This window comes from Haliotis asinina, chromosome 15 (assembly GCF_037392515.1).
Source record: "Haliotis asinina isolate JCU_RB_2024 chromosome 15, JCU_Hal_asi_v2, whole genome shotgun sequence".
NCBI lineage: Eukaryota > Metazoa > Mollusca > Gastropoda > Lepetellida > Haliotidae > Haliotis > Haliotis asinina.
In genome coordinates this window covers 6221951-6246361 of record NC_090294.1, presented here as the reverse complement: position 1 = coordinate 6246361, position 24411 = coordinate 6221951, and the positions used below count along the sequence as shown (strand labels likewise).

General features: G+C 40.3%; 1 protein-coding gene across 3 annotated transcripts in view; it reads right to left on the bottom strand.

Moving 5' to 3' along the window:
- Positions 1-19216: 19216 nt before the first annotated feature.
- LOC137265581 (nucleolar protein 16-like) overlaps positions 19217-24411 on the bottom strand; it is a 31959-nt gene continuing 26764 nt past the window's right edge. Inside the window, exons 7-9 of one of the 3 annotated variants that reach the window (XM_067801003.1) lie at positions 22653-22808; positions 21522-21628; positions 19217-20984 (exon numbers count right to left, since the gene is read on the bottom strand). In XM_067801003.1, the coding sequence (XP_067657104.1) occupies positions 20970-20984; positions 21522-21628; positions 22653-22808 (278 nt within the window). In that variant the 3' untranslated portion in view covers positions 19217-20969. Of the gene's footprint in view, positions 20985-21514; positions 21629-22652; positions 22809-24411 lie in introns of all 3 variants that reach the window. The other 2 variants (XM_067801002.1, XM_067801001.1) reach the window with 2 other exon arrangements.

Below are 24411 nucleotides of genomic sequence, written 5' to 3'. Positions count from 1 at the left end.
ATCGCCATATAGCTGGGATACTGTGATATTGCTACACTCACTCAATCACTCCTTAAGCCCCCCCCCCCAAAAAAAAGAAAAAAAGTTGTGTCATTGCATAACCATTATGTTCAAGTTATATATCCTCGTGTACCAGGTTTTCCAACAGATAAGTATACTGTGTATATCGCGTGGATATATCAATACAAAACAACTCTTACTTGTGGATTATTCATTTCGGGTGCAAATCAACACAATTTCCGATCTCCATCGAGTTCTCGATAAACAGCGTGGAAACCATTGTTCACCTGGAAAACTTCCGATCGATGAGAGTGATTGGTCAAAAGTGTCAGAGGGAAGCCCCGGAATGTACGACAGTGTATGGTGCACGTACTGTTCACGAAAGAAATCCGCAAAGCCGACGTTAACAAACAAAACCTGTCCAAATTCAAAGCTCTGACATGAAAATCATAATTCTTTAGAAACAGCAACATATTTAGACTGGATGACAATCTTTCTTTCACTCTTCTTTCAAGTTGGGACAAAGACACCAAATCTCTGAATTTGAAGTTGATGTTGCAGCTACTGATGCTGATGATGATGAACTTGTCAGTCACAACGGGTAATTAAAATGTTGTCTGACTTTGGGCCCAGCTGGCCCCGTTATCTTCCGATCGGTGATCAGAGGTTATCCAGCTCTTAAATACTGAATCCAAAAGATTACATTTCTTCTTCATCCTTAGATCGGGCTCTGGTCCCGGTGTGAGACAAGACATCTGAATCCTTCCACTAACCCTGTCATGTAGCGTACTAGAAAGTATGCAAAAAGTTCTAGCAGCTTTTCTGATGCTCATTCCACCCTCAGTCACAGCATTGTATGCCTTGAGACATTGAGTCAGTGGAATAAATTCTGTAATTAGACGTGTCCAGTCTAGGAACTACCGGAAAGTGGATTAGGAAATCGTATTTTGAAGAATTCCAAACTTAACACATCCAAATCGGTATATGAGATGACCCTACTCATATTCCATAGATTAAAAATGTTGACAGAATTTCCTCACATGCGATTTTAATCAGATACAGACGTTTTTAATTGTTCATGCAATTACAAAACTGTCTCGGGGTCAAGTGGGTGCATTTTCAATAATTTTGATGTTTGGAAGTTTGACGCGAAGCATTTGCGGGAGAGACAACGGAGGTGTTACCTAACGAGTCATCAGCTTTGATGACGTCCCCCCTCTCTCGTTATAACGCGGGAAATCGCGAGTGAAATGGCTGTCCGAAAATAGGAGTCGTCCGAAAAGCGGTACGGTACAATACATTCCTCCAGTGAACGGATAGATGCATATCAGCAAATGTTTACATTAAAGTGTTTCAGTATCAATTTCACCAAGTTGTGATGTGGTTTCAATCAAACGTAAGGGACACCATCTCCAATGTTTCAATAACGTTTCTAAAATAATTGCGTGTAGAAGGAATTTCGTGATGACGTTTTGATAACGTTTTGAAAAGAAATCTGTGTACTCTCGATATGGATTATTCTTTCCGGCACCGTATCTTTATCTTTAGCGGTACTCCCCTACGCAATTGGAAATTAGCTCCCCCTGGAAATCCGAAATATACATTTTAGTCTTCCCGAGGCATGTGAAAAATATATTTTAGCCTTCACCGTTTCATGTAACTTGACGAGAATTTGCAGTCTTGCTGATTGTTAGGGATTGGATGTTTTGTCTGAGCTTCAAATATTTTCGACACATCATTTTCAGCACTCTAGACTGTGTTTCATTATAATTACCCCTATGGGACTTTCAGGTGGTAAATGTGACCCAGGCAGTGAAGTTCTGACATTTCCGGTACTTGTTCCCAATACAATGTTTAATGTTGAATTTCTTGGTGAATGTGGATATTCAAAATGCAATTATGCGTGTCTTGCACGATTCAAGGTCAGTACCGAGTGAAACTTCATGTGACTTTTTGACAGCCAGCACCTTCCTCCTCGTATCATCTGTTGTCCTGAAGATCTACAGGCTGGTCAGCATACGCCATTTCTCGTGTAAAGCAGCTTCCATTATAACAATTATAATCATATGACAAACCACAAGGTTAATGCACAGTTAGTTGATAATTAATGTTTCAAGAGCAACCAATAGATTCTTTAAAACTAACAATTCTTCAGTCTTATTTGGCACCAAATCTACAAGCGCCATAGGATATCAGTCCCGGCCAAACCGGCGTCTTTCTTTTCCCACCTCCTATACCCAAACAATGAAAGACTTTACCTCCCATCATTGACCATTGCGGCCTTACCCCCGGGCCCCGGGCCCTGTCCGGCAAGTAAGACTCATGTGTATGTACATTACCCATCTAAAATCCATAAATAACCAAGTGTAAATAATCACCATCAAACTAATTTGTTTTGTAAATATTTCATGCCCATCCAGCTCATCTCACTGACAACCTGGTTTTTTTTCTTGTATATATCCTTCTGTATGTTACTACCCCCTCCCCCATCTACTGCCTCCACGGAACACAAGGGGTTATACATTTAGATATCAGAGAAGCACATGCAGACATTCAAGAATACATTCACGTAGTCAACAACATCCCTACACAACCACAAATCATTGACTTCAAAACCATCAACAACAAACAATCAACTGCATCAAACCAAAACACGCAAATGACATTTCTCACCTTCAAATCAACCCCACTATCCACCCACATCACATTTGGAGCATTAACACACAAAGTTCATCCCATGAGAAACACACCAACACAGGGTGGGCGTTGCTTCCAACACAGTCACAACACAGACACATGGAAAAACCTACCCTTATGCCCAAAGTGCTGGTCAGACATGCACGACATCACAGAATGCACCTACACTACATACTGCACACACTGTCAAATACAAGGATACTCAGCAAGCCAAAACACCTGCCCAATAAAACAAGCACAAATACTAAAACTAAACAGGCACCTCAAACACACTGACCTGCCCAAACCTGCAATCCGCCCCATCACAAACCAGTCCCTACTCTCAATGTTCTCTTCCACTCCCTCCAACATGTCTCCTCAACCTCCCCCATCTCATCCTTCAAACCCCCTTCCCCTTCCCCCACCACCACTAAGCCCCATAAATAGAGCAGCAACCCCCACAACAAAGAAACTACACAACATTGGCACGCAAACTAAACATTAACCACAAACGTCTAGCCAGCTATCTTATCGCTATTAAATCTCTGTCCGTAAACACCATCTAAGCTATACTAGCAATCAACTCTATTTGAAGAAATACGGCTGTGCTTTGGAATTCTGTTCTTCAGGCATCAAACCTGAACTGAAAATAAAGCGTTTCAAATTGGCCATAAAGGCAAGTGGCATTGCTGCTGGACTTGCTCAGCTGCGGGACTTTGAACATCCTGTTTGTTATATTTCAGAGAGAAGTTATTCCACCTCTGAAAAGAAAACTCTCGCTTCGTTGCGAGCTCTGAAGGAAATTTCCTTTGCAAGTATGGGCTGATCACGGTCCAACAACTCTATTTCAGCCATATAGTGACGAGAAATGATGGACATACACTATGAACACAAGTAGTTATATAAGCATCCAACATCGGACTGTAAAATAACTAACGTATCGCAAAAACAGTTAAAACTAGCTAGCACTATTTTGCACAAAAGTATTGTAGTCAATATATACGATGTGAAAATGTGTTATTGGTCGCCAACAACTGAAGATGAATCACCATACTAGGGACAAACACGCAGAACGGGGAAGGGGAAGCTGTGTGGAATGCTGGATTACCGTGTCTGAGAGGGAAACATTGTCTCTATTACAGTAATTACTCCTCTTATATTAAGTCATAGTTTGTTCAGTCACAGTGGAACCTTTATGTTAATTTGGGAACCTACTTATGGTTAATTACAACATAGTTCTAAGATGCACATTGAAAAAAACAACTAGTCACTGGAGCACTGCAGCTTGCCATTGTAAGAATTTCATGAAGATATTTGACATATTCAAAACAAAGTATACATGCATAAATAAACCATCTCGACAATAATTCAGCTCTATCGTGACGAGAAATGTTGGACAAATAGAAGTAATTATATAAGCAGTCATGAACGGACTGTAAAGTAACTAGAGTATCGCAAAAACAGTTAAAACTAGCTAGCATTATTTCTACAAAGGTATTTCAGACAACAGAATGTAAAACTGGGTCATTGGTTGCCAACAACTGAAGATGGATCACCATACTAGGGACAAACACGCAGAGCGGGGAAGGGGAAGCTGTGTGGAATGCTGGATTACCGTGTTTGAGAAGGAAACACTGTCTCTGTTACAGTAATTACTCCTCTTATATTTACTTATGGTTTCTTCAGTCACAGTGGAACCTTTCTGTTAATTTGGGAACCTACTTATTCTTAATTGCAACATTATTCTTAACCGTTCATTGGTTTAATACCTACTCCTTTTACAGATCGATTTCAGGTGAACTTCTATATTTTCAGCACGTGAAAAAAACATATAACAATATGCCTGTGCAGTAGTATACATTCCTCCAAAAATGTTTGATTAGGTATCTCTGTCAGACTGCAGATGTCATACAAAACAACGTTCTACCACTAATATGCATCACAGCCCTCAATACAATCACTGTTATGAATAATGACAATCTCCTTAACCGCTCAAGGCACTGTGTGCCTCACCAAAAGTGCAGTAGTGCCAATTATGTTTGCATAAGCGCATTCACATGCCTTTGAAGACGTTTTGTTGAACCTCTTTGAGTGGCATGTGTAGGAGTTGGTGAGTCAGGTACGGCGACGTTTAGATACAGATTCTTGTGGCATTGTCAAGCAAGTATGAGACAGATTAAACAGGATATAGATACCACATTCTATATTTCAATAACTCTGAATAACCTTCTACAGGCCAACGGGCGTAACCAATCATAAAAACGGAAAATTCGATGCCAAGAGTGTGGTCTACAAAACTGACTGTAGCTGTGGACGATCATATATTAGAGAAACATCCAGGCCTATCAACACTAGAGTGAAAGAGCGCCAAGCATCAACAAAAAATCTGACCACAAATCAGCTATCTCAGAACACATTCAGACCAACTCCAATCACCAAATCAACAAGACGAGAATACACAATACCGTCAACCAATCAACCTGACTCCAACAAACGAAAAGTAACAGAAGCCATCCACATCAAACGACACCGACCAATGATCAAAAACGTTCAAGGTTATTTCATCTTCCCAGCATACGACGAGCTCATCAACCTACCCCAAGTGTTGTATAAACATGCCCCAGTTCTCCAGCTGTGTATATCTCACTGGCATCTGTATGTAATCTATTGTCACTGGCTTCTATATGTAATCCCTTGTCATCACATTGTTACTTTACTTCCCAATGAACCTCTTGTTGGCCTTGTTGATTATTTACTTTATCTATATTGTTAAGAGAGTGCGTTTTCTGTAATTTGTATCATTATTGATGAAGTGATAGTTGTTATTGGGTCACAATGTTTAGAGTTTAGAGTGATAGGTATCATGGGTCACATTTCGTATCACAGTAATAGTATTTTAGCGGCATGCCCTTTAAGGTAGCGCTTTTAGGTACTCTACCGTTGGGTGTGTGTTTTGACTGTTGGTAAACACGAGGTCGATCGCGAAGGTTCCATACATCGCTGGAATGCTAGAAAATCAGTGACTGTGTATATAAAGGCTGGTTGTTGTGTTGATGACACACACATGGACGTACGCTTGAAGTTATACTGGAGTTGTGCCATCATTCGCCCTACCTACATCTGTCTGCCTCTTGGTCAACGCTTGACCTACATGACCGTTGCCTGGCCGCTCGCTGTGTAACATTCAGTAAAACTGCTTCTCACTGTTAACCAAGACTTTGGTGAGTTGATATTATACCTTTGACCCATCACGTAAGATTTGACTCAGTTGCATTGTACCAGAAAACTCTTCTGTGATTCGTTGTATATTGCTCTTTTCTGCTCAATGCATTATATTGAATATTTTAGACTTGTAAGTATTATATTTACCTGGTTCTGAGGAGATTTTTTATACCTTTTGTCACTGCAAATTATTCAGTGTAACAATATACTCATCTTGTCTTATCTGTCTCACACTTGCTTAACAACGATACAAGAATCTGTATCGAAACGCCGCTTCACCTGAAGAAAGTTGTTCATCCATAAAGTTATCCTTATCTGATCGTTTGAATTATCAGCTGATCTTAATGGCGCACATAAATATTGAATATGGTTGGGCTATTTACATTATTTGCATGGGGAGTGGTAGTGTGTTGGTTGCTTGTGTTTGTTGGAGGTAGTGTGTGTGTGCGTGCGTGTTTGTGTGTGTGTTGGGGTGGGGTTAATGATGTTGGGAGATTTGACTTGATTCATTGTACTAGAAACTTTTATTGTGAATCTTTCTATCTTGCCTTTGTTTGCTCAGTACATAATATTGAATATTTTAGACTTGTCTACGTTATAAATTGCTGGTTCTGAGGAGATTTCTTATACCTTTTGCCACGACAAATTATTCAGCATAACGGTATGATGACTCCATTATGTACATTCGCTATTTCTTGACCCTACGATAAGTGTTTGTACTTCAGTGAACTACCACAGTGTGAAGTATATGTTATTGAGCTCGCCAAACGCAGTGTATACTCGTATTCAGACTGTTGTTGTTGTTGATGTTGTTGTTTTATACAATACCCATACACAGCTTCTGGACAGTCATAGCTATTGTTCTGTTCTTTCGTCTACTCTGATCTTGTTATTCGTTAGATTCATTCTAGATGTTTGGCTTCAATCTTTGGATATGGACTATCTTTACCCAATCGTTTCCTAAAATTCCATGGCAGTATGTTATCTCTAAATACTGGAGCACGTTTCTTTCTCCAGAAACCTAAAATTGCATTCTAACACTTTTTGTTAATCTATCGATACTTTTGGTCTTTGGTCTTCTCAGTTTTATCAAATGACGTTTTGAGGATCTTTAGCTAAGTCCTTTTTCGAGTTTTCGGGCACTGAATGTATTGCGTGCAGTATGTCCGAACTTGCTCTGTATACATTTACCCCGCTTTGAACAGTATTCCTGTATACTGTGGAATTCGTGGGAAGAAACTTCAATTGCAGGAATGCAGGTGTTTCTCGCTTTCGTGAAACACATGAGCAGGGCTATAGTTGTGACTAACTCATGGTCCAGGAGTAGTCGGGAATCGAATCGACAATCACATGTTTCTGATGTGCCTAAGGGGCGCTCTAGGGATGGTTTTGACTAAGCATTTTGATGGCATCAAACATTTATCGCTTTGGATTGTCACTACTATTTATGTGCTCTGTGTGTGTTACCGGAGCGGTGGGGTAGTACACTGGTTTCGCTCGTCGCAGACAAGGCCGTGTTCGATTCCAGACATGGGCACAATGTGTAAAGCGGTACAAAACCCACCTAAATGCATTCAGAGCAAAGGTACATCGGCTAACAAAAGTGAGAGTTCTGACATTTCCACACTGCAAAAAGTTCATCAATCACCTTCACAGATAATTTTCCCTGACAGTCTATTTTCTCACTTAAACTGTTTCATTTGAACAGATTTAAGTCTTCAAAGATCTAAACTAGGTCATCCCCAAACTCTTCTGACGTGTACTCCATTCTCAGATGACCCGTGAAGGTCCGGGTAGAGTAGGCCTTCAGCAACCCGTGCTTGCCATAAAAGGTGACTATGTTTGTCGTAAGAGGCGACTAAAGGGATCGGGTGGTCAGACTCTCTGACTTGGTTGACACGTCATCGATTCCCAATTGTGCAGATTGATGCCAGTGCTGTTGATCACTGGATTGTCTGGTCCAGATTCGATTATTTACACCATATACACTACTGCCTAAAAGTTCCTTCCCCCTGAGATAGCGTGTGACACGCATGCGACACGGATGTGCAACGGGTGTGCATTGCGTGTGAGTCCCGTGTCACACTGGTGTGCAACGCATGTGCAACGCGTTCGAGTGCCGTGTCTCACGCGTGTGCAACGTGACGCACTCGCGTGTACCATGCGTGTAACACGGGACCACGTTTCAGTTGAATTTGATGAAAATGCACCGATGAAAAGCGTCAGAGTTGCATGCCAAAAATTCTATAGGTTTTGCATTCGGAAATGTACCAGAACTGGTCAGGGAGGAACTACGTGTTGGTAATTGTTTCGTGTATTTCTATGTTTTGGTTTTGTATTTTGACAGACAGACAGACAGACAGACATTCAGTAAGGAGGCCGCTGGCCCATAATACATGCAGACAATAGTTTACACCTTTTACGTGCGCATGTTTTAGGATGTATATATAGCGCTCATTTGTTCCTACATTTTATAATATTGTTAACGTGGTACAAAAACAAACCGATGTTATACATAACATCATAATGTTCATTTTGGAGCTGATTTACCATAGTGTGTACAGTATAGAGTTCGTGTATATATTTAGCAATGTATTTGGCTCTTATAGCAACTACACATAAATATGACATGTCATTCGTTTTCAATATGTTCCAACCCTTTTGATTTACAGTACATACAGGGTCTGTCTCCTGGTTCAGTATTTCCATACCTACCTGTTTCTATTGCTATCTTAAAGTTGCTACATCTAAATCTTCATAAGGTCATCCTTAGATACACTGGAATGTCAGAACACAAATAGTTTTCAACATTCAACAAAGACTTATAGTGCTTATAATAAAAACATGTCGGAGATTCCTGTATTGATGAGAACCATGACTACTTTAGATTATCCTTTAATCTTTGTTTAAAAAGAGAAATGAATTCGAACATACCAACATTTCTGAGTTCTTGATAAAACCAGGCATAACCAGATGCCCCAAATTGCTGTTTCATAACAGAGTACAGGTACAATCATTGAACCAAAAATCCTAAATAAATCACAGCCGTCTATGAATAATGATACTATTGCTTTGTTAGCCTGGGATGATAAACATAGTTGTGTTTTGCTCCACACACGCGTGGGTGTGAAAACAATACCCAGGTATCTATCAAAAGCGACAGATTTAATCTGTTAGCCAGTGTAAAACCATTTCTCGCATGATCGTAGAGGACCGCCATTTCTAAAAACTATAACCTTAGTCTTCTTGAGATTAACTTGCATTCCAGTTTCATTACAAAAAGGTTCAAAAACGTTAATCTTCTTTTGTAGAAGACATGTGTCAGCGAGTTCTGAGATATCATCAGCAAACATAAGTGCACATAGGTTGTCCATGGTTTGTGTAATAAAAACACCTTTACCACCATCATTTAACATTTTCTGGTACAGGTCATTTATAAAAATAATAAACAATTGTGGACTTAATAATGCACCCCTGACGTGTACCCACATTACAGGTGAAGCAGTTTGTTCTTACACAGGATGAAAGTTGAGAGTACATGGAGACAATAATGTTCTAGTATTTGGCTGTTACACCAACATCATGAAGAGATATTAAAAGTACATCGTGTCTTATTTTATCGGAGACCTTAGAAAAATGTATAAAAATCAATAAAACCGTCCTTTTTTCTTACATGCATATTTTTGGATAATTGCCTGTAATGCAAAAATGTGATCAGTAGTAGAATAGTTAGCTCTGAAACCGGCCAGAGATTAACTAATTATTTGTTTTAAATCACACCATTTCTGTAGTCGTTTGTTCTAAATAGCAGTAAATATTTTACATACTGTGTCAATAAGGGTCTGTGTCAATAAATACCTCTACAATTGTTTGTGTCTTGTTTGCTTCCAGATTTAAATAATGGACAAATAATACTGTTACCCCAAGTTTTTGGAAATATGCCGTTCTGCAATATATTGTTAAAGATATTTGTCAAGTATGGGACAATAATGTGTTTAGCGGTCTTCAAAAACTCACCAGGTATTCCATCTGGCCCTGGAGGTTTTGTGAGTGGAAAGGTTTGAAAGGCTTAATAGAACTTCCTGTTTAGTGATATGACTGTTGTGTAGTTGGGTGTTATAATCTGTGTCATAAGTGGTACAATGTGTATAAAGGCTAGCTTCGTGTAGAGGGTAAACAGTGTCCAAACACAGAAGTGTTGTAAAATGTTTAACCCACTGATCATCTGTTATGGTTTCTGGGATGAATGCTTTTCTGTTTGCTCAATTGTTTTCCAAAACTGTTTTGGGCCATTTCTTGCAGATACTAACTTTTCTTTTCTTACACAAATACTGTTCTTTCTTCTTAGCGAAAATATGTTTAAGTAGAGCTTTGTATTTCTTGTAAATGCTGATGTTAGTGTTCTTATCTCTATGGGCTCTAAGAGCTGAATAAAGCTGATGTTTTAAAATTTCAAGTTCATCGTCCCCCCATGGGGGTTGTGTTTTCATCTTTGGTGCAGGTATACCACCATATGTTGCCTAAGTGTGATCAGCAGCCTTTTGAATTATGTCTGTAAGACGTGATAGTGAAGTGTCCGTATTCTCATTCATCAAATCTGATAACGTGTCAAGGGAATTATGAAACATTTTTTGTAACATTTGTTAGAAAAATGTTATTTGTATCATTACTCCATGGGTAATTTACCCACTTGTTAATTTGTCTTGTACTTACATACGGGTTGGATGGTGAAGAATTTTACAATAACCAGTTTGGACCACGTTATCGTAACTAATATCCAGAGAGCATCTGACTGGAAAGTGGCATGAGACGTCACGCCAAGTGCCCTCTCCAAAGTCTGTAATATGTGGAAAGAGATGATGATGCTATCATACAATCCACTACACTACAACTGTTATGTGTAATACAGGTACGTAAATTCTCGGGTGCCATTGATTTTGCGAGGGCCCCAATCTAAGTAAACATACTCTCAGTGTTATTCATTATACTCCACTAAGTAGAAAAGTGTAACGAATAGTACTGAGAGTAAGTTTACACTTAGACTGGCGATGACCTTTCCCTTGATTCGTGGATAGTTTGTACATAAATGTGAGGTGTAAGTAGTCAGAATGATTTTGACTATCTACGTATTGTTATCGTTTCCATTGTAAGAAAAAGAAAAGGCCAGAAATGCTTATCGTTACCATTTTATCGTTCTGCACGACTATTCGTCGTCAGTCATTGCACCATGCTGCAGAGAGCTTGACATTTCGTATAAACACGTCACATTTCTGTATTGTATCTGGTTTGAATTCTAGTATATTTCGGTGGTAATAAAATGCTATTTTTGAAAGTCAGTAATCCGATTTCGGTTTCATATCTCCGTCATGCATCCCTCCCCATAGATAGATTACACTTATATTTTTACAAATCATTTCAGCAATAGGCCTTGATTTCCTTCAATTTTTTATTGAAGCAAATCATATTCTAAAACTATATATAAACCGCTATATAATTTGACGAAACGTTTACTAACATAAACATTGCTCTTGCAGCTGATGTGTAGGAAAATGTGTAAGGAAATAAACAAACCATGTATCTTTTTCTGTTGTGAGAGATATGTAGGACTACTTTGATGTAAGGTTAGGTTGGAATGTCGACACCTTGTTGTCACAGCAAATACAGCAATACCTCTTGTGATACTACACGAAAATGTTTGGAATTTTAACTTATTTTACAATAATATCTTAATGCTATTGTTATACTATGGTAGGTTCACATAAGGAATACAGTGGCACAATAATATTTCTCTACTGCGTCGTGGCGCCGTTCCACAATCCACTTATGAAATATAATACATGGTTTCCGCCCTTCAAGGCATTGAAAAATACAATCCATGCATTTTCTGTATTCACTTGAAAATTGAACTAAACATGGGTTTGTCTGATTAATGAGTGTATGTTCATCTATAAGTAAGACGCAGCTTCATGTTTCAAGAATATGCGTCTGTGAAGGCGTTCAGATAATGACGATATTGCACAGTATTATTCATGAGATTCCTGTCAAGCGTATGGTCGGATAATAGATTGGTTTTCACAGTGTTGGCCCGGAGGGGTATAGTGCAAATAAAGGTTGATCTGCTAGCACGTGGTGCTAGTAACATATTAAATTTCCTTTAGCACTGAATGCATATTTCAGATGAAGAGGTAAAGGTATTAATTTCACGTCTATATTGTCTCATCTGGCGATGTGCGGCAATATGTTACAATTTTTAACAGACACTGCAAATAAATAATAAATGATATTGATAACATGTTAATGACTTGGCCCCACATGCATGACAAATTAAGGAGTGAAAAATGAGAAATGGGTCTTGTGGGAAAGATTGTTTAGACTGCAGCCGTCTAAACTTTACTCATGTGGATAATATGTGTAAATCTTCTATCCATGGACAACTTGCCACTACTCTTAATATCATTTTCATATTTACCTATTGATGTGCTACAGTTTCTCATTAAAATGTCTTATCTGATGTCGGGATGGAAGTTACTCCCAAACAGAGCTGGGATCACAATCATGTCTTTGAAATACATGTATATACATATATAGATAATTGGTTATCATCACACCTGATAATCCGTTTGAAGTTGGTAATCGGCTAACTACAAAGCACTTCCGCATCAGGCAGTCCTGTTAGTCCGAGTTAATTAGCGATGTTTTCATAGTAAATTACCTTGAAGGGCGGAGATTTCAGTCAGAAATCCGAGTTAGATGAAGTCTGAATTAGTTAGCCTATATGTAATGATAGCTTAGTTACATTCTGCCGTGACCAACAATTCGGTCCGAATTATATAGAAAACCGAGTTACTTAGGGTGCGAGTAAGACTGCTTCCACTGTATATAGATAAGCCATGTTATACAGTCGAACCCCGTTTAGTGGGACCCCTCATATCCGGAAACCCCGCCTTCCGGACGATTTTTACGTGAAACAAAACTAACGTTCATTAATTGTACTCGCTTAACGGGATCCCGTGCTTCCGGACCCTGACCCGAACGGCGAATTTGCAAACTATTCACGTAAATTTCATTGAAAAATGATCCCGTTAAACCGAAAGGAGAGATATGGCCAACGTGCATGTGTACGTAATTTTCACGATTTGCTTGTTTTATCCAGTTAACCGGACGTCTCGCTATCCGGACGATGAAACCAAAACGTCCGGATAACCGGGGTTCGACTGTATATACAAACGACTGGAACTTTATGTTCCAATACAAAACGTGTTAATAAATGATGCATAAAGAAGTCACCAAATGATTTTATTTTCGCTTCGCTTTTTTTTTTAAGATATGTGCAGTACGATTTGTGCGCCGACCTGCTTCTGGGAATCATTTCCCCTCCAGCTTGAAGATCGTTCTTAAGAAAGTCCATAAAAAGTTATCCTAAGATAATTTCTAATTTTATTTCATTAAGATCATTCTAGTAGCGAAACGAAAACTTCTGTTAGAAATGTCCGCAGGAAGAACAAAAATTATGCCAGAAATTTCTGCATACATGCATTTTCGGATAAACTGTTTCAGAGGCATTTTAGAAGTTGCTGAGCTGAAGGTGACGGAACAAATTTTATGGATGATCAACTTCTTTATTTTCACAATAGCGACGTTTCGGTATGGATTCTTATACCGTTTTCAAGCATAAAAACCGAGCCAAATTGTGAGCTTATTAACCCGTTAACACTCTTGCACATGAACGTTTTGGGTTTGTCTCCTCAAGGTCTTTCCAATGACACAAAATACGTCTTTGTAGCTTGATTCCCTCTGTGTGTCAAATTAGGACTCGTTGGCCATTCCTAAGTTGTCCCATCCGGTCTTGTGTGCACTCAAGTGTAACGAAGCTTTTTGCCTATACACCTAGCCGGCTCTCTGTTTATGGCATACAAGCCCGATAGGTGTTAATTTCAAATTGCCTGTGTCAGTAATCGAAGTTGTGCATTGCATATTGTCATTAGAGACAGGCAGACAGACATATAGATGTCAATAAACCAGACATTGAGTTTTCTCTGTGACAGAGGCTGCTTACCACAAGTTTGGGGTTTTATTTATGTAACGAGTAGATTATTATTTTACTTGTTTGTATACACAACCAAGATTAGACTACTGCTCATGACCTCATACTCTGTGCATGTATACTGTTTCCAGCTCCGCGAACCTATTCACTGCGCATGCGTTATGAGGCGCAGCGCAGCACAGCTGTTGAAACCACTTCACCCCCAGCGCTGGGGGAATAAATCGTTTGACCTCCAATTTCGCGGGGTTTTTTTTTCAACTTTACATGTTATATTGGCATTTCTGATGACTTGTTTCGGTGCCTACCGAAAGGTATCAGAATCTGCAAAGTTGTGTTTTACGTTGGATGTGACCTTTAAGTTAACGCTGTGCACGTACCGCACGAGCATGTGTTTCACTGTTTGAACTACTGCGTATATCCCCTTGTCATACAAACCGACACTAGCGTCTTCAATCTATGATTGTTTGTAAGACAACTGTTTTCTTAACATGAATAAAATTCTGAGATTTCAATGTTCAGTTGGCATCGTAAAGTTACAAGGATTTGCAATCCTAATTTCACTTTACCTAATTTACTTTTTGTTTAAAGTGAAATTCATCGGGAACGTTTTCACTGCAAACAGACTATAGGTGAGTGAGTGAGTGAGTGAGTTTAGTTTCACGCCGCACTCGGCAATATTCCAGCTATATGGTGGCAGTCTGTAAATAATCGAGTCTGGACCAGACAATGCAGTGATCAACAACATGAGCATCGATCTGCGCAATTGGGAACCGATGACATGTGTCAACCAAGTCAGCGAGCCTGACCACCCGATCCCGTTAGTCGCCTCTTCCGACAAGCTAAGTCGCCTTTTATGGCAAGCATGGGTTGCTGAAGGCCTATTCTACCCCGGGACCTTCACGGATCACAGACTATAGGTTATTGGCCGAAAACACAAAGGGTTCATATCGTAAACGAGTGTGCCAGTAGGTCGCGAATAATATTCCGATTAAAAGGGTTGTAAAAATAATGATTAACAACATATTTGGAAAGACAATCAGGAGATCGTCCATCTGAAACGCACGTAAAATCCCTGATCATCTTATTTGCTGAGAGTTTCTGTGCCCCGACAATGTATACACGTCAGCATTAATTAAGCACCGCCCATTTTCATGCTATAAGATTGTGTTTAACACAACACACTGGTTCGTTCATGGTATGGAAACCAAACACATGGTTATAATTTCGTTAACTGAAGTGTGAATCCATCAACTACCAACACTGCTGCTACTTTTGGCTGTAATTTATTGACGGTCATGTGGGACCACTTAAAACGTTATCAGTAATCATGTCCAAAACTATGGTCACACAGACAATGTCTGTGTTTCAACGTACAAAAAGTTCTCTAAAAACGTTCACTGTTCAATCGTAAGCCAACAGTAATGGTGACATCAATATTTGGTGTATCCTCCCCTCGCACAGGTAACTTCTGCCAACCTTCGTCCTCATGATGGAAATCAGACGTCGCATCATTAGAACCCTCTGCCATTCCTCATGAAGAGCCTGGGCTAATTCCTGTAGATGTTGGAACAGGTGGATCCTTTATCTGAACTTGACGCCCCAGATGGTCCCATAAACGTTCAGTTGGGTTGAGATCAGGGCTTCTGGCAGGCCAAGGTTATCTGTCAATTGCGTTGTTCTGCAAGTATGCGGTAACAGCTCTGGAACGATGGGGCCTAGCATTATCGTCCATTAATACTGGCCGACTGGCGAGGGGGCGGTTAAGAAAATGCGGGAATCATCAGCTTCCAGTACTTCTTGTTGGTATCTCTGACCATTGAGTGCCCCTTGAATGGTGATAAGATTCAGCTTACAGTCATATGAGATATAACCCCACACCATTACAGAACTACCGTCAAAGGGTTCAGCTGCATGGATCATCCGCTGCTGATAAGCCTCATTATTCCTTCTCCAAACTAACGGCTATCAGTAACACGAAGAAGAACACGGCTTTCATCGGACCAATCGATCCTGTGCCATGTCCTCAGATTGTGGATTTGCCGTTGATTACACCATGCCAAACGTTGAGCCTTGTGTTTATCAGTGAGTAAGAGACGTCTGATTGGACGACGTACACGGACTCCAGGCGACCTGAGCCTCCTTCGGGTGGTACTGGTTGAGAGACGAACACCCACTCTCCATTGTTCTCTGAGATCTTTGGCATTGTTCATGGGCCAACGTCTCACTACGCGAACTAGGGCACGGTCATCACGGGGTGTGGTCTTTCTCGGCCTGTCTGTTCGTGGACGATCATTGACGTATCCAGTGGCCGCATGTTTCCTTACAAGGCGACTAATGACAGTGTGATTGATATTCAATCTGGACCCAATGCTGCGACAGGACAAACCACCTTCATGCATACCAATAATCTGCCGTTTGGTATTTTCAGAAAGTCTCCGCCTCGGCAAGTAAAAAAAAATCAATTTCAGCACTGTTCACTTACTGATGCGTCGATAAGAAAGCAATGAGAATACTTCATTTCACCTTTTCATACCCCTCAGTCGCTTGTACCATGACAGAGCTGCAGCATGAAAAACATGCATTCAAGTCCTCACGTGAATTTCTTGCTAACTGCATGTGTATTTATACACAACTGGTTGACTTCCCTGTTTTGATCCCTTCTTGTTACAATCGACAATTATCTTTAGTGGTGCTTAATTAGTGTTCATGTGTATACTTGCAGCGTCGTGCCCCATTTCAAAGAATAGACACCATGCCCTTCTCCTGAAACATCGTGATTTATAGCAGTGGACGAGTCCTGGACTGCAGCTCTTTCATATCTATACAAAGCTACGTATTGATGTTGGGACGCGAGCACACTTTAACGTGCAGTTGTTACCCAATGTGTGAGAGTTTCGGATGAGCCTGCGAGTGAGCTTGCTTTTTCCTTAAGTCTCAGCATGCTAGCTTGGTGATGAAGGGACGCATGATTGATGCCGGACGACGACGTTTACCAACACGAACAAACCCAGTGTTACAAAAGTGTATTTTCTGTAATTTGTATTGCAATTAAATCATTAAATCACTTTAAATCATTGCTGCGTGTAGAAAGCTACCTATCATTATAAATGTCTCCCTATTTAAAATCTCGTCTGACCCGTGAAGGTCCCGGGGTAGAATAGGCCTTCAGCAACCCATGCTTGCCATAAAAGGTGACTATGCTTGTCGTAAGAGGCGACTAACGGGATCGGGTGGTCAGACTAGCTGACTTGGTTGACACATGTCATCGGTACCCCATTGCGCAGATCGATGCTCATGTTGTTGATCACTGGATTGTCTGGCCCAGACTCGATTATTTACAGACCGTCGCCATATAGCTGGAATATTGCTAAGTGCGACGTAAAACTAAACTCACTCACTCACTAAAATCTCGTCTAGCAAAGGTGTGTCAATGTTAGGTTAGGTGTAGAGATAGGAAGATATAAAGACATACCAATGACTGAATGAGTCTATTTGTACTCTGAAAACATACGTCCTGTCACTTTTATGAGCGCTTATTTCAACTAATTTATTTGGCATTGAGGGCCTTTGGTCTTTATTTCTTATACCTTTTGTCACGTTAAATTTTTAACTGTAACAAAGGGCGAACGAAAATTCAAACCCATGATCATTGCTTTTGAGCAGATCCAATAGATGTAACCCTACCCAGTCATTCAGACGACTGGACCAATTATGTGCAAACGGAATACTTCACTTATGTGGTTTCGCTTCGGCGTAGCAAGGAAAGTGTTGTAACATACTGTTCACCCTTAACTATATAAGTCTCAATGCAGTTGGCAGAAGTCGGAAGGCTAGTCATCGTTCAAGGTTAAGTAAGTTATGCCTAAAGGAAAATGACAGATGAGAGCTTTCAGTAGGTTAAAGTTTTATACTTCGCAGCGGGAGGAGAGAGAACGTGAGGGGAGAATAGTTCTCTTCTCAAGTGAGTCACATTTTATTTTTTTCCTGTGGGTTGTGATGTTGATGGAATACTGCTAGAAGCGGCGTAAAACTAAACTCACTCACACATTCCTTCTCCGGGACAGGCACATGGGTGAAGGCTCTATCAAACCCTAGGTTTTGGAACGGACTGCAGGAACGACGTCAAGATTGTCATAGAAGACGGACGGGAACCTGAAATGTTGTACTGGGGCAGCCTTTTGTAAATGGAGGTATTTTGCAACAGCGAGGACCTGAGGTGACGTTTCAACGCGAGAACGCCACAACACAAAGTTGCTCGATTTATACAGCAATATCTTTATCAGAATAAGTGAGTGAGTTTAGATTTAAGCCGCATTAGCGACAATCTGTAAATATCAATACCAATCAATCCAATGATCTACAAAATTAGCATCGATGTACGCAGTTACAATACGATGACATGTCAATCAAATCAAAGCGTCTGACCACACGATCCCGTTAGTCGCCTCTAATGCAAGCATGGGTTACTGAAGATCAGTTCCATCCCGCATCTTCACGGGTCAAACTTCCTAATCTGCATGAAGAATGTTAATGTTACTCTTGCCTGTAAAATGGGTGAGTTGGTTTAAGGTTCGCGCCGCTTTTAGCAATCGAAAATGGGCTTCACACACTATACCCATGTCGGGAATCAACATCTTAACGAGGTAATTGCATAGGTACCTGCCCGATCGCATGGCGCGTTCAAACTTACACATGTATGTGTATGAAGATATTTTTGTACGTTTTGGTCAGGGCTGGCATGTTATACATCTAACTAAACCTGTGGTCTGGCTGATAATTTTGGGAGTTTATACTCTGGCATAGTCCTATCTCGCAGTTTATTCAGTGAGCGACTAAAGGCCTGTCGTTGTGCACGTGTTTTTCACTACGAGCACTAAGATTGTCAACGGATCAAAATCAGGATGCAGTCTGGGATCCGAACCAAGCATCATCGGATCCTCTGTACTGGACAATAAGGGGCACTAACCACCAGCCCATCAATAATGTATCACAGTCACGATCACGATGACAACGCCAGCTGAACGACTGGATTTGAACTTACTACTGTTGTTGTCTGAAAAGCAAAAACGTCAGTTTTTAACGAGGACTAGCCATATTCAAAAGGGACGATGTAAGACAAGAACAACAGCAAAAACAACAAAACTAGAATTTTTTTCAGAATGCTATATTTTCAGTAAATCAGGTTCGTTCTGTACACAGTGAGAGAGGCCTACGTGAAGCAATATGATACAAGACTTCCATGGATCAATTGCAGACTTAAATTAAGTTTCTCTCTTTCTTGTTTAACGCCACACTCAGCAATACTCCAGCTGTATGAGGGCGGGTTGTCAATAATCGCAAGACAATAACGTACTATGACTAGAAAACACTTAACACACTTAAAACTGATGTATTGGTGATGTCCCTTGTTGCATGTGTGCGCATCCGGGGCTTCAAGCACTTGGCTTGTTCGTTTGTTGTTTAACGAAGCTTACAGCAGTTATTCCAGCTGTACAACGACATGCATCAACAAAATCTAACCACCCGATCCCGTCAGGTGTTTCCTCAAACAGAAATAGGTTGCTGAGGACCACTTTTAATTAGGAATTCACAAGGTAATGAGTGTAGTTTATGAATCAATCACTAATATTCCAGCAAACTGAAAATATATTAGTCTGTGAACGCTTAGAACAAATCCCGATCAGCTGATTTGCCGTACATTCGGTTGTTTTTTCAAACATGTGGTACAAGGGGCACGCTCTGACCAGTCATGGGGTAATATGTTTATGATACATTTCACTGTCGTGGTTAGCACTTATAAGCTATGCACTCTCCAAAAAACCCTGAAATTATTGTGCTTTCAGACGATGTGAATGTGAGTGTTCATCTAAAACACGACCTGTTAAATATATTCTACCTTTGCACATTCATGGCATGGACAAGTTAAACGGAAAAAATATAATAGGTTTACCACCTTGCATATACCGATGCATCACATACGAAAACAAGTGACAAACGAATGGGGTGGATATGAGATATATACAACAAACTTAAACAACAAACAATATCATAACGCGAGGCCATTACGTAAACAACCGCAGCTGCACCAGCTGGAAAACAAGGGAGGTAATTACAAAATTACAAAGTTATTTAATGTACACTATTAAACAAAGATATTTACACTTACTCTCACAGACTCTGAGCGAGAAGTTTCGACTAAATGTAACAAACGGAGAATATAACCGATCAAAACAGAGGTGTGAAACACCAAATTGTTGTATTTCATCTCACAATGATGTTACCAGTTACAACCTCCTTGGATCTGTGCCTGCTGCGTCTCTTGGGAAGATGTGTCACTTCCTGGGATGATTTGACCGGGTACCCTTCTCGACTTGTTCCCTTCTTCCCGCCAACAGTACTTCCGGTGCGCTCTAAGCGGCGCATATCAGAACGGAGTCGCACCGGAAGTATCACAGTCACAGCAGAGTTCAGGAGATTGCGAAGTTCTCGGCTGATTGTATTTCCGGTTCTCCAAACTGACTTTTTCAGATTTTGGATCCCTGAACCGGTCTTCGATTTCTATTGGTAAGGATAAATCAGTTGTTGATATCGCCTTGTCAAACTACAACGAAACACTGGTCTTTTAAAGGTTCTAAATTCATTCAGCTACCCCGAAGTTTGGTCGAAACAACTGGCATATTTATACGTGTGGACGATGGGCAGTTCAGTGCTGACCATCGTCAACAACATCACAAGCACCACTAAAACTTCCTTCTGTAATCATACCATATGAGCTTTGGAAAGAGCGCCTTTTGAATATTCATGTTCAAACCTCTATGCTATCCAGCGTTTCGGCAAATTGGCTTCAAGCCAAAACAAAAACGATCAATATATTACATCATAAATTTAACCCCCCTTTTCAATTCGAAGATGTTTTCATATATCTTAAGAACTGAACAACTTTTCAGTGAAAATTAAGCAGCACTGGACGCAGCAGGTAAGGGAAGACGTTGTTAAAACATCTATTTGGATGTAAAACAGAAAACTGTCAGTTACCAGCAATCTGAAATATAAACACGATCAAATACAAACAAATGAATAAAAAGCTGACACATAGATTCATAACTCCCGCGGAGATTATCGCTAAACTGGAGCTTCAATCAAATAGATAAATACATCGTCATTAATCAGGAGTCGAGTCTAAAAAATATTCAGCAATAAAGCAAATTATACTGTCAAACCAGCATTTTATTGAATTGGTGTTTTTTCTAGTAATGTTCTTCTTTAACAGGTCAAAGGAGGCAGGAATGCACACGTGATGTAGCGAAGCCGACCGTCCGCTGAATCCAACCATAACTAACTCACGTTGTTCCCGGACAAGGCAAATCAAATAGCGATGGTTTTTGCCTTACGAAAAGGGGAGATTGGTGACGAATGAATAAGACGTTAAGCAAAATGGGACCGCAGTTTCTCATGAATCGGAGTCCGAGAGAAAATGGGAAAAGTTTGGACGTTTGTCAGGTAAAAATGGATTAATTGTTTTACAGGGTTTATACTGCTTTATAGATTGTTTACGGTACTAATTTAACCAACTGCTCACCTTTCTAATAGCCTTGCTCGTACTGGAGGTGTGAGGAGTTACGTCCCTTTCCTTGGGAGGCTTCCTGCCGAAGTTCAGTTTCCGTTTAACACGTGACATGACCCGCTCTGTGAAAATGCTAGTCATTATACATCAGTTGGTGACAGTAATTATTACCTTTATAGAAGACTATACGGACTGTACATTCTGTATGGAAAGTTATGTGTATTTTTATAACACACATGGTGCAATTTTGTGTCTTGATAATTCTACGTAGGCCATAACGTGAGTGAGTGAGTTTAGTTTTACGCCACACTCTGCAATATTCCAGCTATGTGGCGGCGGTCTGTAAATAATCGAGGTTGAACCAGACAATCCAGTGATCAACAACGTGAGCATCGATCTGCGCAATTGGGAACCGATGACATGTGTCAACCCAGTCAGCGAGCCTGACCACCCGATCGCGTTAGTCGCCTCTTACGACAAGCATAGTCGAATTTTATGGCAAGCATGGGTTGCTGAAGGCCTTTTCTACCTTCACGGGTCCTAACTAAGCCATAACAATACCGGTATCCAAATCGAAATGGATGAGGAGCAGCAAGACAATTTGAGATGAGAACTGTTTTGTAAATATGTTGGAATCGACATGATCACAGTGAATGAGGGAATCACGTTTTCAGTCGCTGTCAACAACAGCCCTGCAACATCACGTCGACCTGTGAATAACAGACCCTGGACCAAGCAAACCTGGGACTGAAACCATGGGCGAAAGTGTGCGTGAGCGAACGTACATGCGTTTATAACCGACTGGATACGATGGTGGCTACCGCATGAATATCTGATGACTATCGACATATGATGCATAAATCGCCATTCCATGTCATTGCTAGGCTTACGTGAACTATATTCTGGAACTAATACACTTGCATATAAATGACAGTAAACGCATGAAAAAGTCAAGAAATAAACTTTACAATACATATGACACCTGTGTTTCACTGTAAATTAAAGTGTTTATCTTATTTCATCAGCAGGCAACATTAGGTCATTAACCTTGTGGCTGCTGAAATCATGAAAACAAAAATATTGCCAGGTGACGTGAGGTGATGTTATTTGACAAGAAGCCACAACTATCTTCTATCAACTACACACCAGTCGTCCCAGAGCTGCTGCGGCTGTCGGTGCGGGGAGGGGTGGTGCTGAAGTGTCCGTTCCTCCTCCCAGCCTCATAGCCCCGTGTAATGCGTCGGCCACGGGACATCCTTACTTGAGCCACGACGGCGCCACGAGGGAGAGGGGACAGGTATACTGTGGAAGAAGACGGAACACACTAACAACCTACTGCTGGATCAACACGTACCTTGAACACCAACACTGGCAATGGATATTGCTTTACCAACTGATAACGTCGCAGAATCCTGCTGAAAACTGACGCCACCCTGTGGTGAAGTGTTTGTGACGTCATACGCTTGTGACGTCAGAAATGCACACATTGTAATATTATATTAGGACTGACTGTGTATCTTTACGATTCAATGAGATTAACTCAACAAACAAAAATGCAAGCTGTATGGATCCGTTTATATGTACCATAAATGAGAATGCCGTGACTACGTAAATAAAATTGGAAAATAGTGACGTCATCATTCTGTGACGTCATCACAGTCGGACGAACCTCCCATGCTCAGACGTGTAATGGTATGATGTACAGATAATGACAGACAGCGTTTCAGAAGGCGCGCCAGGTAAGGGTGGATATAGATGTTTTATTCGTCATTGGTTTAGAAATAAGACTAGATCTGTTAAAGCCGAAAAGGGAATATCCCCAGTCCTCCAAAACTATCACATTATATCATATGCCTCTAAGATTGCATGTCCCAAATTCATTACTCAAGCTATGTAAGTTTATACCAAGTATCATCCTGCTCCCTTATGTCTATCATCATGAACACAATAGAAATGTAAGTAAAGTCACACATTAGGCTTCCAGCCTGTACTAGTCAGTTATTCTCATCTACCTATGTTCGTCAACAAAATTAAAGCAACGGTAGAACTATTTCCTACTAATCGATCAAGTTAAAGAGTAATTCGATGATAAACGTAGTTTTAAAAAACGTAGTTTATAATGTAATGCGAATGAGCGAGTGAGTGAGTGAGTATGACTTTTATCCCGGTTTTAGCAATATTCCAGCAATATCACGGCAAGGGACGTCAGAAATGCGTTTGACCGCTATAGCGTAATACGTGTTAAATTAATTTTGTACACTGGTTAAGAACATGAAGGAAGCAAACAAATGGAAACAGTCTTTGATCAAGGTGGTATTATCAAATCAATATTGATCAATATTGTTACCACTATTACATATGCAGTTAACAGGTTCAGGTGACGGTCCTCGTACTACAAAGATCTCTGCATTACTAAGCCGTTCGTATGTGTACTTGAGAACTTCCTGTTTATTTGCTTCGTTGTATAACGTCTCATTTAGCAAAATTCCAGATGTTCAGCGGCGGTCAGGAACTAATCGATTCTGGACCAGACAATCCACTGATTGGAATAATGAAAATCGGTCTAAGCAGTTAGTACATAATGTTAGCACAAACAACGTCAGTGAGCCTGACCGCCCTAGCCACTTAGTCATAAATTAACACAAGCATGGTTTGCTCGTACCAGTTCCAGGTCAAACTTCTAAGTCTACACCTGCATTAATTCCAAGATGCATTCCAGTCGGAGATCTTCACTGAAAATGATTTGCTGATGCCGTCAAAACGAATATAGATACTGGATTTTCGTATTAATACGTTTTCTATTCGTGTATCGCTTTAAAGAGCCTTCCTTAATGAAGCTGCTCTCGTGCACCTTAAAAAATACAAGTTTGTATCTCAAGAATAAAACACAATGTCCCTTTTTGTT